Below are 17184 nucleotides of genomic sequence, written 5' to 3' on the forward strand. Positions count from 1 at the left end.
TAACATATGTATTACACATATTGCTTAATTTATGTGTTTCTTGACACGTAGCTTTTTAATTATTAAGGTAGTTAGTCTATTCCAAATTTAAAATTTCAAGTTGCATGTGAATTATCAAGATGATTCTGAAAAAAAAAGATAGCTTATTCTACGTGGATTTAAGAAATTTAAAATAAGTCCATTATATAGTTAGATTATTTAAATTATCTACCACATTTTGTTAATAAAAACTTGGTCTTTTTTGGCGTCATGGTATGTCCTTTCATCGTATAATTTCTAGATATTCTTTTTATCTTTACAATCTTTTTTATAATTTAATTTTAATGATTTTAATAAATTTTTAATTGATCAAGCATAATTACTTGTTTCAAACTGTTAATTTCTTTCACTAATTAATCTAATAGTTTCAATCAAAATTAAAGCACTTGGTAGTATAAATTATAGAGTAAATCGTGCTTTAAAAAGTTTAAATTTATAAAGTATAAATCAAAACTTTTTTTTTTAAAGCTCTACACAACAACCATAGAGTCATTAGTACATCTCCAAATTTATTTTTTAAATTTTACCCAAAAAAAAGAAAATGAAAAAAGAAAGCAATAGTTGGTCTTGGCAGTCTCAAAGAGAGAGTTACAAAAATAGAGTATTTATCTATTAAATTCTATTGTATAGTTTGGACTTGCATTGCATTTCTCTTCCTTCATTGTACCCGTCACCGGAGCTACTTTCTCTGACCGATCACCAAACCCAAATTCGTAATTCCACCAAAACTCCAAGGTCCATTTCCGATTTCGCATTAGCTAACCGTTTATACACATTAAAAAAAAAAAAAAACGTTTCGAAACATTTCCGTTTTTCTCTTCAGCTCACAACTCTCTCTCTCTGTCTCACATCGCAGAGAGAGATCGCTTAGAACCCTAGCTAGGGTTTTGGAAATTTCACAGTTTTGAGTACCTGAAAATTGTGTATATATGAGATCCTCGGCGACGAAGTCGTATTTCTTGATTTACTTAATTCTCTGCTCGTCTTTGAGCTCCATTCATGGCGCGGAAGAAGCAGCGAAGAAGAACAAGTTTCGTGAACGAGAGGCCACCGACGATGCACTTGCTTACCCCGATATGTAAATCTCTTTCATTTTTCATTTTTCTCAATTTATACTTTTGATTTCAATTTCGATTCCAATTTCTGATTTAGTCACTGAGATTTGTTTGAAATTGAAATTTGTGATTATTAGAGATGAGGATGCTTTGTTGAATACACAGTGCCCTAGGAATTTGGAACTAAGGTGGCAAACTGAAGTCAGCTCTAGTATATATGCGACCCCTTTGATCGCCGATATCAACAGGTAATAGATGTTTCTCTATTTGTATGTTATTTGCTCAATTCGTGTTTTGGCACATAATTCTTTTCAACTTTTCCATGTTTTAAGAACTTGTAATTGATTTGAATTAGTGGGCTCTAGCTCAAATGGTGTACTCGGGGATTATAGGTTCAAAACCAATTGGTGCATTTGTCTCAATAACAACAATAATAAAGCCTTGGTCTTAAAATTTTGGTGTCTGCTATAGATCCTCAAATGACTTATCAATGTTGGGTAAATGTTTTTTTTCCCTACCATTATATAATGCTGTCTGAAATTATACTCCCCATAGTTGAGGGTTCGGCTGTGGAGCTAAAATTGCGTATTTTACGCACCATGTTGGATTGGGTGGCTGCCCTTAGTGGCCATTCCTTTTCTTCCTTAGAGGAATTTCTAAATCTATGTAATTTTGATTGACTTTTGTTTTATTTTATGACTTTTATCATTAGTACACTGCCTGTGTACTTGGGGTTCCTGTACTTTTCCTTTTTTGTTAAATGAAGCATTATTACTATATATATATGCCCCGTCACCTCCTTAACCAGCACATGCTTTTTTTTACTACTTTATCAAGGGTACCCTAAGTCTTCCTCTAAATTGGTGTATTATTCTCTCTTTTCTGCACAAAACCAAACTATCTGAATAATTCTCCTTCATATTTTCAACAATAGGAGCCACCTCTGCCTTTTTTCTCTATCTTTGAACAAATTTCTTCATTACTTATCTATGTTTCCTTGTATTTCTAGTTATTTATCTTAACATTCTCATTTTATTTACGCTAATTTTATAAACATGTTTCTTAGTTAATAGCCAACATTCATCATCGGAGCCTTGTAGCTCAATTGGTTGGCACCTCTTGGTGTTTCCAACAAAGACATCCAGGATTCACATCTCCCAAACCCCAACTATTGAATTATCCAAAAAATTAAGCACCGGAGTGTAGCCAATCTTATTGCAGTCTTGTAAAAATATCTATTTAACTTAATAGGTATTGTGCAATCACACAATATTCCTAATGCACTTCTCCGCTTTATCAACCCTTCTATTATTCTATAACTCATCCTCTTGGATCTCTTCATCCTTGTGAATTATTTATTAAAAAAAATTAAAAAAAAAAAAATCCAATATATAGGAAACACTCATGTTTTGGTATTTCTTGACCATCAAATTCTTTTTTCTTTTTCTTTTTTTGTGTTTTTTTTTATTGATGTACATCTTTGTCTCTACTTTTACTATACTTACACAGTTACACTCCATGTACTTTATTTTAGTACATCTTAACCTAAAGCTTTTATCTTTTAAAGCATTTTTCCAATTTCATGTTAACTTTATGTTTAGCTTAATCAACTAAAAGTGTGCTATCTGCAAAAACCATACAATGAGATATTTTGTCTTGAATCAATCTAGTAAGCTTATCCATAGCCAATACAAAGAGACTTATGCTAATCTTTGATGCAACCTACTATGATAGGAAACTTACTTGTGATGCCTCTCCTTGTTCTCATACTAGTTACAGCTATATCATACATATTTTGAACAGCTTAATAAACTTGAACCCCATTATTTCTAAAACACACTATATAACCTTTCTACGTACCCTATCATACATTCTCTCTTGGTCAATAAAAGCTATTTAAATATCTTTACGGGTTCAAAAATATATATTTCATATTAAAAAAAGAGGTGGGGAGGTCCTCGGTGAAAAAGATCTGAAGTGTCTCGGTTTCTATCTGTTTGTTTCGTTGACTGCAATGTCTTTGTTTTGCTCTGCAGTGATGGAAAGCTTGATATAGTGGTTCCATCTTTTGTTCATTACCTTGAAGTTCTAGAAGGTTCTGATGGAGACAAAATGCCAGGTACTAAATGTTCTCTTTTTAGTTGGAGAGATGATTGTAGAATTTCTGCTAGCCATTCTATTACTTTAAACTCGGTGTAAATGATAAATGGTTCTTTTACCTTCCTGGGAAATGTTTAGAGGAGGTAATTGGAGGATAGTATTTGTATGAATCTCACCTATCAAAAAAAAAAAGAATTTGTATGAATCTCAGGAGTGCATGAAAAATATGTAAAAATTAACAAGCTTTACTAATCCTGGATTGGGTTTGGTTTAGTAAATATGTAACATAGTTGCTAAATGATTTGTCAGGTTGGCCTGCTTTCCATCAGTCTACTGTGCATGCCAGTCCTCTCCTGTATGATATTGACAAGGATGGTGTAAGAGAGATAGCTTTGGCAACCTACAATGGTGAAGTGCTCTTTTTCAGGTAATTGTTCTCAGTTATGATTGTATCTTTTGTGGTCGTATGCCTAAATACCTGCTCTGACATCAATTTATGTATATTATATTTAGAGTGTCAGGGTACATGATGGCAGATAAAATAGAGATACCTCGTAGAAGAGTTCGTAAAAATTGGCATGTGGGTTTGAATTCTGAAACAGTGGACAGATCACATCCAGATGTTAAAGATGACCTGCTTGTCATGGAGGCAGCTGCTAAGATTTCCCGTTATTTATTCTTACATTCATAATTTTATATCTGCTCAATTACTTCTTTATTTATTTTTTTTTTAGGGGGGTTGGGGAGGGGGATAATGCCTGACTTAATAAAATACTGTATTCGTTTCTTTCTTCTAACAAGAACTGACTATATTTCTAAATGGTAAATGTGTAGAAACAAATGGGAGTAAACCTGAGTTGAAAGTTCCAGTAACTAAATCAACAGAAAGTCATCCTGGCATGGTGAACACATCCAATCCAGAGAATGAAAGAAAAATGAATGGAAGTCAGATCAGTACACCTCCATTGAACACTTCAGATACAACGTTGACAGAAAGTCACGTTGGCATGATGAATGTGTCGAATTTAGAGAATGAGCAGAAATTAAATGAAAGTAAAATAGAATCCAACATCAAGCTGCCTACGAGTGTAGATAATTCTTCTACAAACACTGGGTCAGGAGAAACTGCACAGAATGGGACGAACACTGGGTCAGGAGAAACTGCACAGAATGGGACAAACACTGGGAGACGGCTTCTGGAAGATAACTCAAAAGGATCACATGACAGTGACTCTAAATCAACAGATAATAGTAATGAGGATCCTCATGTTGCAACTGTGAAAAATGATGAAGGTTTGGAAGCAGATGCTGATTCATCCTTCGAATTATTCCGTGAGAGTGAAGAGCTAGGTGATGAGTACAGTTATGATTATGATGATTATGTTGATGATTCTATGTGGGGAGAGGAGGAATGGACTGAAAGGGTACATGAGACAGTGGAGGATTATGTGCACATTGACTCACACATCTTGTGCACTCCAGTGAGTCTAAAATTGAAAATTTGATTATTATTGTTTTAAATTTTATTGATGAGCCTTGTTGGTAGGTTTAGGTAAACTTATTAAATTTTTTTTCTTCTTTTTATTCCTGTCAGGTCATAGCAGACATTGATAATGATGGGATATCAGAGATGATAGTTGCTGTTTCTTATTTCTTTGATCAAGAGTGAGTTCTCTTTCATCTTCTCTTTTTTATTGAAACTATTGTCTACCACCAATTTAGATGAAATTAAGCAATATAATCAACTGCCACCAGTTTGTAGTTTGCAGTTTGCCATTAACATTAACATTTCTGCTTCAATCATTAAAGGGCCTGTCTGCTTGTTGTGTAAAATTTATTATGTCTAAACTTGGTGTGGACATCAGATTAATGCTGATTGGTTTGGTCCAGACTATGTAATTTTAATTCATTTGATTGTTATTTTCTTTTGAGGTTCTGGAGGGATTTGATTGCCATTTTAATTGTACTTATTTTCCTTCCTTCTTTTGATGTAATTTGAAACTGTATTTATAGGTCACAGAGACAACATTTGTGGTTTGTTGATTTTGACGAATGAATTGATTTGGAAATTTTTAATAGCTTGGTGGTGATGCTAGGAAACCTTAGGTGGTGAAACCTAGGGTTCAGACTGCTCTAGGTGGTGAAGCCTAGGGTTGTTCTGTTATTCCTTTGTTTTTCACTTAGATGCAGGAGCATAACCAGAAACTATTTCAATATTTCATTTTTGGATTTTTATTGGATAATTTTAGATTTTAACATTTTTATTTGTTTAGTTTGAGTTGTGATAGAGATTGAATTCCATCTCCTTAGATAATGATTAGTTTAGCATTTGGATTAGTATTTGAGTTCGATTAGGATTCGTTTTAGGGATGCTTACCTTTATCTCTTGTAATTCCCAGAAACTGTATATAAAGCTCCAAATGGATTATTTAGTATTAGACGATTATTAATATTATTCTGAGATTATTCAAGCAAAATTTGCATTGTATTTGGTGGTGAAACCTAAGGTTTATTGTGGGACTAATCTAGGTGGGATGACTAATAAGGGGTTCATGGTTAATGATTATTATAGAATTTTATTTGGCCCTACTATCTATGGTTTTCCTTGGAGAAGTATTTGGAAGTAGAAGATTCCCTCTCGAGTAGCTTTCTTTGTTTGGACTGTTGCCTTAGGGAAATGCTTGATGATTGATTATTTACGAAAAAGGAAGGTGTGGATTTTGGATTGGTGCTACATGTGCAAGAGTAATGGTGAATCAGTTGACCATCTCTTCCTTCACTATCCTGTTGCTATGGATTTATGGTCTATGGTTTTGGGTTTATTTGGAGTAACTTGGGTTATGCTGCATACTGTTTTGGGGCTGTTAGGGTGTTGGCAAGGCAAGTTTGGTCGTCATCGAAATGGTTATATATGGTCCATTGTTCCTCATTGCTTAATGTGGTGTCTTTGGAGGGAGAGAAATAGTAGATGTTTTGAAGATATTGAGAGATCTATTCCAGACCTCAAGCTATTCTTTTTTAAAACTTTATTGGATTGGTTTTTGCTTTGCAAAAACAATCATTCCCTTCTTTTATTGATTTCCTAGATTCTTGCAATTTTTGTATTTGATTTGTTGACCCCTTGTACACTCCCTGTGTACTAGGGTTTTCCTTTTTGATATCAACTAGGTTGTCCTGCATCACACTCTTGCAACGCCTCTATACCAATTCAAAACTCTACTAAGCATTTTTATTATTGGAATAATGGCTAAAGAGCATTTTTTAAACCAAGTGTCCAACTTGTCTCGAAAATATTATGTATCCACTACCAATTATTTGAACAAAGATTGTGAAGCTGACCCCAATTAGTTAGGGTTCCTGTTTAGTTAGTCATTTTCTGTTACATGTTTGTAGTTGTGGTCTGTGTAGGCTTGAGGTTCTCATATTTTCATACACATGAATAGAGCTTTATTACTAGTAAGTTATTACTAGTCCAAGTGATCAACAGAGGGTTTTTTATTTATTGATTTAAATGATGTCTTGCTTTGTAGTGCTTTTGGTAGTGACTTTTGGACTGCTTATTAACTGATTGATGTGAAAGTGATTAGCCACCTTGTAAGTTGGCAGGTATTATGCTGACTCAGAACATTTGAAGGAATTGGGTGGTATTGATATTGGAAAATATGTGGCTGCTGATATTGTTGCTATCAATCTTGATACGAAGCAAGTTAAGTGGACTACAGAGCTAGATCTAAGTACAGATACTGGAGACTTCCGTGCCTATATATACTCTTCTCCAACTGTTGCTGATTTAGATGGTGATGGGTATATGGACATTCTTGTTGGAACCTCCTTTGGCTTGTTCTATGTCTTGGATCATCATGGTAATATTCCTATGCTGACTTTCTATCTTGTGATATGTGTTCAGGATTAGAGCACATGCTTTTCTATTTAAATTTGTAGTTTGCTCTTGATTTTTAACTCAGATGTTATGACTTGCTGTTAGCTATAGAGCGGCGGTAAAAGATGTTGCGTCATTTTTCAGATATTTGGCTATTGTTTCTCTCTATGTTCTGACCATATTTTCCTTAAATGCATGCGTCTATTTAGATAGTTAATTTGGAGTCAAGTCCCTTTCATAATAAAAAATGTTGAGTACATGAACTGAGCTGTGCTAAGTGTGCTTCTTTAAGTTTTATTTTAGAGTTCTCACATGTCCAATTAAGCATTTTGTTAAATGTGGTTTGATTTTTCATTTTTATGGTTTTCTCTTGATACTCAATTGTTTCCTTTATTTAGGCAAAGTGAGAGAAAAGTTTCCTCTTGAAATGGCTGAGATTCAAGGAGCTGTTGTTGCCGCTGATATCAATGACGATGGCAAAATTGAACTAGTGACTGCTGATACACATGGAAACGTTGCTGCTTGGACTACAAAAGGAGAGGAAATTTGGGAAGCACACCTTAAGAGTCTGGTTCCCCAGGTAAGATTCATGTTTTTTTCTTCTTAAAATTAAGCTGTTTTTAAATTCACTAGAATCTTATTGATTATTAATGAGATATGTTATTTTAGCTTTTGAGATTGTGTTTTTTTTTCCTTGAATCCCACTTATTTATGTGAATTGAGTTAAAATTACTGATTGAATGTATGTTGATAATTTTAGTCAGATTTATTGAATTCAGCTTCCTTGTATGTATAAACCTTCATGTGTTTCTATTTCACCATTGCCTATCGCTATGAATGTTGCTTTTCATATTGAAACTACAGCAGGATTCTTATGGGGAGGACTAGGTGACAATTTTAAATTTCTTTTGGTTAAATGGAACAAAATTTGTGAACCACTTAAACATGGGGGATTGGGCATTGAGAATTTGATCTTATTTAATCAAGCATTATTGGAGGAGTAGTTGCAGCGTTATGGTGGAGGGTGGTGGATGTTAAAAATGGTAGTGTGGAGGCTGGTTTTCAAATTTAGTGAAGAGGTCATATCTGGAAATATAAGGAAAGATTGGGGTAATTTCTCTAGTTTTATTAGCTATGAGGTGGGAGCGGGAACTCAAGTTAAATTTTATCATGATTTGTGGTGTGTTGATCAATCATTGAAGGGAGGCTTTCCAGAACTACTTCGGCTTGCACGCAATAGGAAAGCTTCAGTAGCAGATTACTATCAATTCTGTGATGGTAATATCCACAGTGATGTTACTTTTTTAGAACAGTGCAAGATTGGGAGTTGGAGTCCCTTGTATCCTTTATGGAGTTAATTAACTCTGCTAAAGTGGGCAGGAGGGATGAGCTGGAATTCGTCTAAATGTAGTGTGTTTGAAGTCAAATCTACAAAATGTTTAATCCTATAGGAGGTCCGCCTTAACCTTGGAAAAGCATATGGAAGGCTAGAGTTCCTACTAGAATGGCATTCTTTCTATGGACGACAGCATTGGGGAGAATTCTAACTGTGGATAATCAAACAAAACACTATATCATTATTGTAGATTGGTTTTGCATGTGTAACTTGAGTGGGGACCTATTGATCATTTGCTTCTTCATTTTGATGTTATGAGAGAGCTTTGTTCTACGGTTTTTAATCTCTTTTGGTTCATTGGGTTATACCTGGTGGGATGATTGAACTGTTAGCACGTTGGCAAGGTCAGTTCGGTTGAAATCATCGTATAAACATTTGGAAGGTGATGTGTTATTGTCTCATGTGGAGCATTTGGAGAGAGAGAAATGGTAGGTGCTTTTGGAGGGTATGAACGTTCAGTGTTAGACCTGAAAATTTCATTCCTCAAATCTTTATTTGAGTGCATGGCTTCAGGGAAATTTTGCTTCAATTTAATTGAGATGCTTCATCTTTGTTTTTTTCATTATTAGTTGCTGTTTTTATCTCTTTTATACATCTTGGGTACATGAGTTGCTATGTGCTTTATAGTGAATTATATTTTATTAATCAAAATGGATGTCAAGTTTTTTTTTTTAATTGATCAAAATGTATGTTAGTTTTTCCCCCATTTCCTGTAACTTAAATGATAAATTTTGATGAAGTGGACTTTTTGGCTTGGTAAACTTTTGAATCAGGTAAGTTTGAGCTAAAACTGGTTAAATTATGTAAATTGTGCCAATACCAACAAGTCTGCTCATGGGATTCACTGCTTACAGAAATGGAAAAAACAATGAGGAGGTGAAACGGAAGGATTCTTTCCGTTTGTTTCCTGAAAAGTTGTGTGTTTAATGTTCCCTCATGTACTGACCGTATTTGTAATTGATCAAATTAATGCCATTTGGGAATTGTGCTCACATGAAATTTGACAACTTCACAATGGTCTGGTATTTGATATTGAATTTTATTAATTTATGTGTAATCAAGATTTCTGGGTTCTCTTTAAAGATATGGAACAGGAAAAAATATTTTCTTTCATTTATTTAAAAATCAACTTACCTCTATATCGAGTAGTTCATCAATTGTTATACTTCTAAATTTTGGGCTGTCATATACCTGTGAACTGTGTTGCTCTGTTATACTATAGAGTTTGATATAATAATGGTTTGAAGGTTACTGTTGAGCTAACATCTGTTTCTAATTGTCAGTAGAGTGACTTGATCTATGTTTCCAAGTAATATGAAAAATTCATAGCATAGTGGTCTGATACACATTGTCATATTCCTCAGGGGCCCACTGTTGGCGATGTTGATGGTGATGGCCATACTGATGTTGTGATTCCAACACTGTCAGGGAACATATACGTTCTGAGTGGCAAGGATGGGTCATTTGTTCGTCCTTATCCGTATAGAACTCATGGCAGAGTGATGAATCAAGTTCTTCTCGTTGATCTAAATAAACGTGGTGAGAAAAAGAAGGGGCTGACTCTTGTTACAACATCATTTGATGGTTATTTGTACCTTATAGATGGGCCTACTTCATGTGCTGATGTAGTTGACATTGGTGAAACCTCGTAAGATATGCATAATCTTTTGTTCCATTGTTTTTGGTTTTTTGATTTCCTTTTCCTCAACTTATCTAAATGTGCTTCTCTTCATGACAGATATAGCATGGTCTTGGCAGAAAATGTTGATGGTGGAGATGATCTTGATCTTATTGTGACAACCATGAATGGCAATGTCTTTTGCTTCTCTACTCCTTCTCCTCATCATCCTCTCAAGGTAGGATAATATCTAAAGCTGATTTGCAATTGATTTCTTCTTTGTTCTCTCCATGGTCGTATTGATATTCCTCTAATGATATTCTTTTTCAGGCATGGAGATCAACTAATCAAGGCAGAAACAATGTGGCTAATCGGCATAACCGCGAAGGTATCTATGTTCCGCATCCATCAAGAGCTTTCCGTGATGAGGAAGGTAGGAGTTTCTGGGTGGATATTGAGATTGTTGATAAATACAGATTCCCATCTGGGTCTCAAGCACCTTACAATGTCACAGTAAGTGCTTCCCACCAACCCATTTACACTATTAAAGGTGGCAACTCAAATTTCTCTCTCATTGACTCTCTGTTTGTACTCAAATCATTGAATTTGTCAAAACTATGCAGACAACCTTGTTGGTTCCTGGTAATTATCAAGGTGAGAGAAGGATAAAGCAAAATCAGATCTTTGACCGTCCTGGGAAGCATCGAATAAAGCTTCCAACAGTTGGGGTAAGGACTACGGGGACTGTTTTGGTGGAGATGGTTGACAAGAACGGACTGTATTTCTCAGATGATTTCTCCCTCACATTCCATATGTATTACTATAAACTGCTGAAGTGGCTGCTCGTCCTCCCAATGCTTGGGATGTTTGGTGTGCTCCTCATCCTTCGTCCACAGGAGGCCATGCCTTTACCATCGTTTTCGCGGAACACTGACCTGTGATGATTCCCTTGTATGAAAACCCCATCCCTGCATAAAGATAATGTGCGATAGTTTTCCTGAACAGAAGGCCAGAAACTTAGGTGATTAAAAATTAGACACACAGGCAACAAGTTTTGATGTTGAGCTTAGATCTGGCTAAAAATGCAGTGGGCCTGAATTCAATTTAATTTGAGTTTTGAACTATAGAAAGCCGGAAATGTAAAATAGTCAGATTTTGGGTAATGGGCGATTGAATTTAATCCCAAATGATATCTTAGCTCCCATTTCCCACTTCTCTCCTTTTATTTATTTATTTTTCATTTTTTTGACAAGTCAATGGCCCCAGGGGGAGGTCACTCTTAAGTCTTAACTAATTATGGGGCCTTTTATGAGGAAATTGACTTTTATTCGCAGAATAATTTATATACCGTGTGTGCGTGCTCACTGTATGCGCTCTTGCATGTACTTGTGCTCTAAATGATAAGCATTCATGTTTGGAATTTTTTGTTTTTGGGGCCGGGGTTGTGGGGTAGGTCAGAGGAAATTTTATTCATAAACTTAATAGGAATGTTCAGCATAACTACTAACAGCGACAAAACAATGGGGTAGGTCCTCTAACCAAAACATTAACATTACAACCAAACCTGTGAGGTCATCAGCTTAACCATTCGAAGTCCATTTGTATGCACAAAATTAAGGGTCCGATTGGATTGAGGGAGAAGGGAGGGGAAATGGAGGGGAGTAGGGTAAAGTTGGCTAAGAATAGGTTAATTTTAGACCAATTTTACTCTTCTACTTTTACTCCACTCCACATTCCTCTCCTTCAATCCAAATGGATTATAAATTCCCAAGAATGATTTGCTTGTTAGAAACAACTGAATATCTTCCCAAGTGTCCGTATGGAGTTGTTTGGCAGTGGAATATTACAAGACTCGGATAAATTCAACACTATCACACTTAAAGACACAACCTAAAATACTAATCTCTTGGGAGAAGTTGATAGTCTCAATGGCTCCAAATTATAAGAACTAGTTGCATATGCGGAAAGTTTTGACAATTTTTTCTAAAATGAAAAAAAGTAGATGAGACTAATTAGTGTTAGTTCCAAATCCTATTTAAGATTATGTAATTATTTTCTAGTAAAGTATACTCGATACAATATATTATATTTTCTAAATTAAGCTACCTATATATGTTATTTAAAAGTGTTTCAAATTTTGTATTTTTTATAAATGAAACATAATGCATTTTTAATGTAGGGGAATACCTATGAGAAATAGAACACGTCTATTTCAAGCCTGTAAGAAATAAAACACATTTGCTTTTGTAAGATAACCTCAAATCCACAAGGTGTTTTTTGAATCCACAAGGTAAATAGATTTGAAACCAGTCAGAGAACAATAGAAAAATCCATCAAAGAACAATAGAGAAAAACTTTGTATTTTTATTAATATGAATAATCAACTGTCAAAAATGTTTACAGACTTGGACTGAAATGAACCGAATGGACCAAATACTATGCTAATGTGATTCAACTGGAACATAGCAACCATAAATACTAAACTTCAACTTTTAGATATTAATTAATGGGAAATGTTAATGAATTCCTTAAGGACATTTGTTAGTAAATCATTTTTGGAAAGTTTTTATAGAGAAAAAAATAATAATAAATGTTTTGACAACTTTTTCAGTTTTCCATAAAAGTGGTATAAACATTTTCCTAAAATTGTTTATTAATAATTGGGTACCCATTAGCATAATCTTTAATTAAGGGTTTGACTTACCTCTAGTACATTTTTAATTGGATATGTTCTTTTGTTTTAAATATACAATAGTAAGTGGTAGTGAGGTTTTTTTTTTTTTTTTTTTTTTTTTTTTTTTTTTTTTTAATATAAGATAGATTTTCTACTCTAGCCTAATTTAAATGTATGTGTGTGAAGTACCCTCCTAAAAACTTGAACCCCGGCTCTTGCCCCCCACACCCTACAAACACTTATACTTGTGGAATTATTACCTCTCCAAGGGTGTGTGGTGGAAGTAGTAGTGAATTTTAGTCCCCACATTTTATTTAGTTAATGGGTGATGTGACAGTCTCTCATTAAAAAAAAATTTTAAAAAGTTATAAAGGTAAGTCAAACCCCTTAATTAATAGAGATTAAAAGTCATTCAATTACCAATAATTCTCATGAACACATAACGTATTTATTAGGGAAGATGCTGCAGGATCCCAAAAAATAAAGTATAGGGAGAAATAAAAGCTAGATTTCATCTGGCATAAAATCATACATAAAGAAAAGCATGAAAAGGATATACGAGTGTAAAATTACCTAGAGAATAAACATGAACTGACACCAACGAATATAAGAAGATGTAGACACATGGTAATTCTTATATGCTCCAGAAGTAATGCTCCCTCCTCTCACATGAGAGGTGGGCCCTATGGTGGGACCCACCCAACAGCTATAAGAAGATGTAGACACAGGGTAATTCTTATATGCTCTGGGAGCAATGCTCCCTCCTCACATGAGGGGTGGGCCCCATGGTGGGACCCACCCAACAGCTATAAGAAGTAGACACAGAGTAATTTTTATATGCTCCAGGAGCAATGCTCCCTCTTCTCATATGAGGGGTGGGCCCCATGGTGGGACCCACACATGGGGCCCACCCTTCATGTGAGAGGAGGGAGCATTGCTCCCGGAGCACTTAATTTTTTTCTATAGACACATAGATTCCTTAAGACAACATTGAAAAGATAAAACAAAAACGATGTTAACAAAAACTAGAAGAAAAACGTATCTAACGGAAAAAGAATCTTATGTATTTATAAAACTCAAATTTATCAATATATTCTCAAGAACCTTATAACTCACTTGACAGTTTTTAGTATTTTTGACAAAGGCATTCAAGATTTCAATCCTCTCACTCTATTTTAACTATTAAATTATTAAAAAAAATCCATCTATATATTTCATCAATAGAAATTACTATTATTTTTTTGATATTTCATACTCTATTAAAGTATTTTAAACTAAAAATTATAATTTAAATTCTATATAAATTTCTCTATTCAAACGAACCATACCTTGCTTTTTTATCTCTGTATTTTTTTTTTAGCAGTACAATGGTAAAAGGGTTGCACACAACATAAAGAGCCCAAAAAGAAACTTTCCCTCATCGAAGAAGGTAATGATCCAATGTATTCCAACAGAAATTACTCTAGAAACTTGAACATCTAATAAATTTTGATTTATCTCTTTTGTCTTGTTGATAATTTTACATCCCTTCAGTCCTTCTCAAAAGTGGTATTGACATAGACTGAATATTTTCAAATAATTTCACTGGTAGACTGCAAAATTCCCCGTCATATAAAGTTATAAACCTTGAAACTCACAAATTTCCCATCATATATAGCCTTATGATTCACAAATTCAAGGTTATACCTAGAATATTTTCAGAATTCAGACTGACCGCAAAAGTTCCCTTCACTATGAGGTTTGTTTTTCATAATTCAATAGTTTTGATGGGGAGATCTGAACCTTGGATACTTCCATTGGAGACACCAGGAGGTGCCAACCAATTGAGCTTCAAGGTTCTTAGCCACCATGATGTTTATTATCCACAAATTCAATATCACACTACAGCAGAGTGTGGAATATGTTTCGTGTAAGTCATCCACTCTTTACAAATTAAACCAAGAACACAACTTGATCTAAAAGCTATTAATCTCAGTCCACTAAACACTTACTGATTGTAACAGGTGAATGACTTTCAATATGAATTTTTATTTGAGCAGAAATTTCATTGAAGCAAAATACCAACTACTTGATTTACCACATGCGTGCACTCATGCACACACACAATTCAACTGGTAAGTCTTGCAAAGAAATTTCAATATCATGACGTACCTCAGAACTTTGGCTGCAATGACTGATTCAAACTTTTGATTACAAGTGAAACAATTGCTAAAGAACTTTAATTCCAGGATTCCATACTTTAAGAAACAATCACCCAAGAAACTTTTGTGAAATATATTCAGCTAGATGGTGCAACCAAATGCACTTTATGGTCAATTTAAATACATGTGCAATATGGTGGGAGCTCATAGATGTCTTGTGTTTAGACTTTAGCCAGTAACTCTTTCACATAATCAATTTTATCCTATACCTCTAAGACCAACAGAGCATGGTGGCAGTACTTCACCATCAGATACATCCCTCGACATCCTGCTCTGGATCAAATCCAACTCATCCAGAGGAGGAAACTGCAATGCATCCTGCCCTCTATTATTGATGCATTCAAGCCTCACATTTACTCAGCGAATTCCCAGCTTAGCAAAAGGGTCGCCAACAAAACCTGAAACCAGTAAAAGCCTCATGAACTTAAACCCTCAATGCCTAACCATTGCTGAAGGCATGATTTACATAATTGGGATTTGAGTGTCTAACCCATAATTTGAATAATGCTTGTTTAAGTTGAGATAAACTGAAGGTATGCTTGATTATATCATTGGTACAAATCTTTTTAAGGATGTTCAAGTTTATTTTTATTTTTCTTTATTCATTAAAGCGGGAACAATGGTAAATCATGTATTTTTTTTTTATAATTCACTGGTAAATCATGTTATCATAATCTCATGTGCCTGTATTTGATTATTGACCATATTAGTAGTTAGATCAACCATCCACAGTTTAGCTTAATGAAATTTCAGTGTTGACATTAGAGAAAATGGACAGCTTGGTTCAATTCAAGATAAAGTGCATAACATGCTAAAAAACTTTAGAGCAAAAGAAAATAGAGAGTAAAGTGGCCATCAGTTCCAAAATTTTCATACCAAAACCACATAATGTGCAAATTGACATTATCATCATATCAGAATATCCATGTATTTATAGTTGTAATAATTTTTAACATAACATATCCATGTACTCACAAACTCATGTTTTAACCAAACAATCCAGCCATATTTACATCAAAAAGCCCCAACCAAAGGTTATGGACTTCCCTTATCAATTTGTTGTATCCAAGAATCCAACATACAACAACCAATCTTTGGTTACAAAAATTTGGGGTCGGATATGGATCCTCAACAGCCTAGTCAGGTTTGGCCACAAGTATTCTTTTCTGCCATTCTAATCAAAGTCATACTATTTGTTATTTCCTCAATTGAAATATCATTTTTAAATAAACAATCAGCCAATTACATACCTGGGAACAAAATACAGATTGAAAGCAATACCAGTATATTTCTGAACAGCATAGAAAAACTTACAGTTAAAAGCCCTGCAATACAGGCCTCTTTCCAAGCCTCTTGATCTCCTTATCCATTTTCCCAGTAAGCATCAATCCAAACATCTTGTAATCACAGAAAAGAGACCAAAATGGATGCCCAAACGTGGCCGGAACATTCCCTTCTACAAAGAAATGGCTGTACCACGCAAATCCATACCCAGAGACTGGCACAAAGAACAGAAACCACCAGCTAAAAACCACCGAACAAAGCATGAAGAAGATAGAAATAAGTGTGCCTATGAAATGCCAGCGCCTTGTGGATGGTTTTGAGTGCTGATTCACATAAAAGGCCCAGAACTCTTCTAAGCTCCTGAAATTCATATCTTCCAAAGATAAGCAAAATGAAACCCAAATTCAGAAATCTTATTGATTTTTCTTCAAAAACCCTTCTTGCAATTCCTTATCAAGACTAAACCCAAATCAAAATCTTGACTTTTGGGTCCTCTTGAAATCAGTGATTAACCCAAAAACAGAATCTGGGTTTGGCTTAACTTTCATAGAAATTACACAGAATTGAGCCTAGGTAGGTGGTACTGGGTATGACTCAAAAAAAAAAATTATTCAAAGCAAGATTCCTTGATATGAAAACCTATTCACTATGTGAGGTAGAGATGTTAGTTCGAACACGTGCCTAAGAATATCAACGAGGTATTTAGGAAAGAGGGTAAGTTGTGTTGGGTTTGAAGGTTGAACTATTGCTCTCTCATCAGTTCCTGAAAAATTCGAAGTAGGTTTTGTGTCTTGTTCGAAACAATCAGTTGAAATATTTTATTTTATTTGGAAAAAATAGAAAAAAATTTCTAATAACTAAATGGAATTTTTTTTTTTTCCCTCTTAATAACAAGTGGAAGATTGGTTGTGTGTCTAGTGTCGCTGTATATAATTTC

General features: G+C 34.5%; 2 protein-coding genes across 2 annotated transcripts; one reads left to right on the forward strand and one right to left on the reverse strand.

Annotated features, from left to right (window-relative positions):
* Positions 1–654: 654 nt before the first annotated feature.
* LOC126692307 (protein DEFECTIVE IN EXINE FORMATION 1) lies at positions 655–11292 on the forward strand. The gene is made up of 13 exons (XM_050387869.1): positions 655–1117; positions 1232–1342; positions 3131–3213; positions 3504–3621; positions 3708–3862; positions 4029–4675; positions 4789–4859; positions 6801–7057; positions 7473–7654; positions 9835–10118; positions 10209–10326; positions 10419–10601; positions 10712–11292. Exons 1-13 carry the CDS (start codon positions 969–971, stop codon positions 11027–11029), a joined length of 2676 nt encoding a protein of 891 aa, XP_050243826.1. The 5' UTR covers positions 655–968; the 3' UTR covers positions 11030–11292.
* A 3708-nt stretch (positions 11293–15000) lies between these two features.
* On the reverse strand, positions 15001–17068 carry LOC126692309 (uncharacterized). The gene is made up of 2 exons (XM_050387870.1): positions 16278–17068; positions 15001–15361 (listed from the first exon to the last, which is right to left on the reverse strand). The coding sequence occupies exon 1, from the start codon at positions 16616–16618 to the stop codon at positions 16280–16282; it is 339 nt and encodes a 112-aa protein (XP_050243827.1). The 5' UTR covers positions 16619–17068; the 3' UTR covers positions 15001–15361; positions 16278–16279.
* Between the last annotated feature and the right edge of the window lie 116 nt (positions 17069–17184).

This window comes from Quercus robur, chromosome 7 (assembly GCF_932294415.1).
Source record: "Quercus robur chromosome 7, dhQueRobu3.1, whole genome shotgun sequence".
Lineage (NCBI taxonomy): Eukaryota > Viridiplantae > Streptophyta > Magnoliopsida > Fagales > Fagaceae > Quercus > Quercus robur.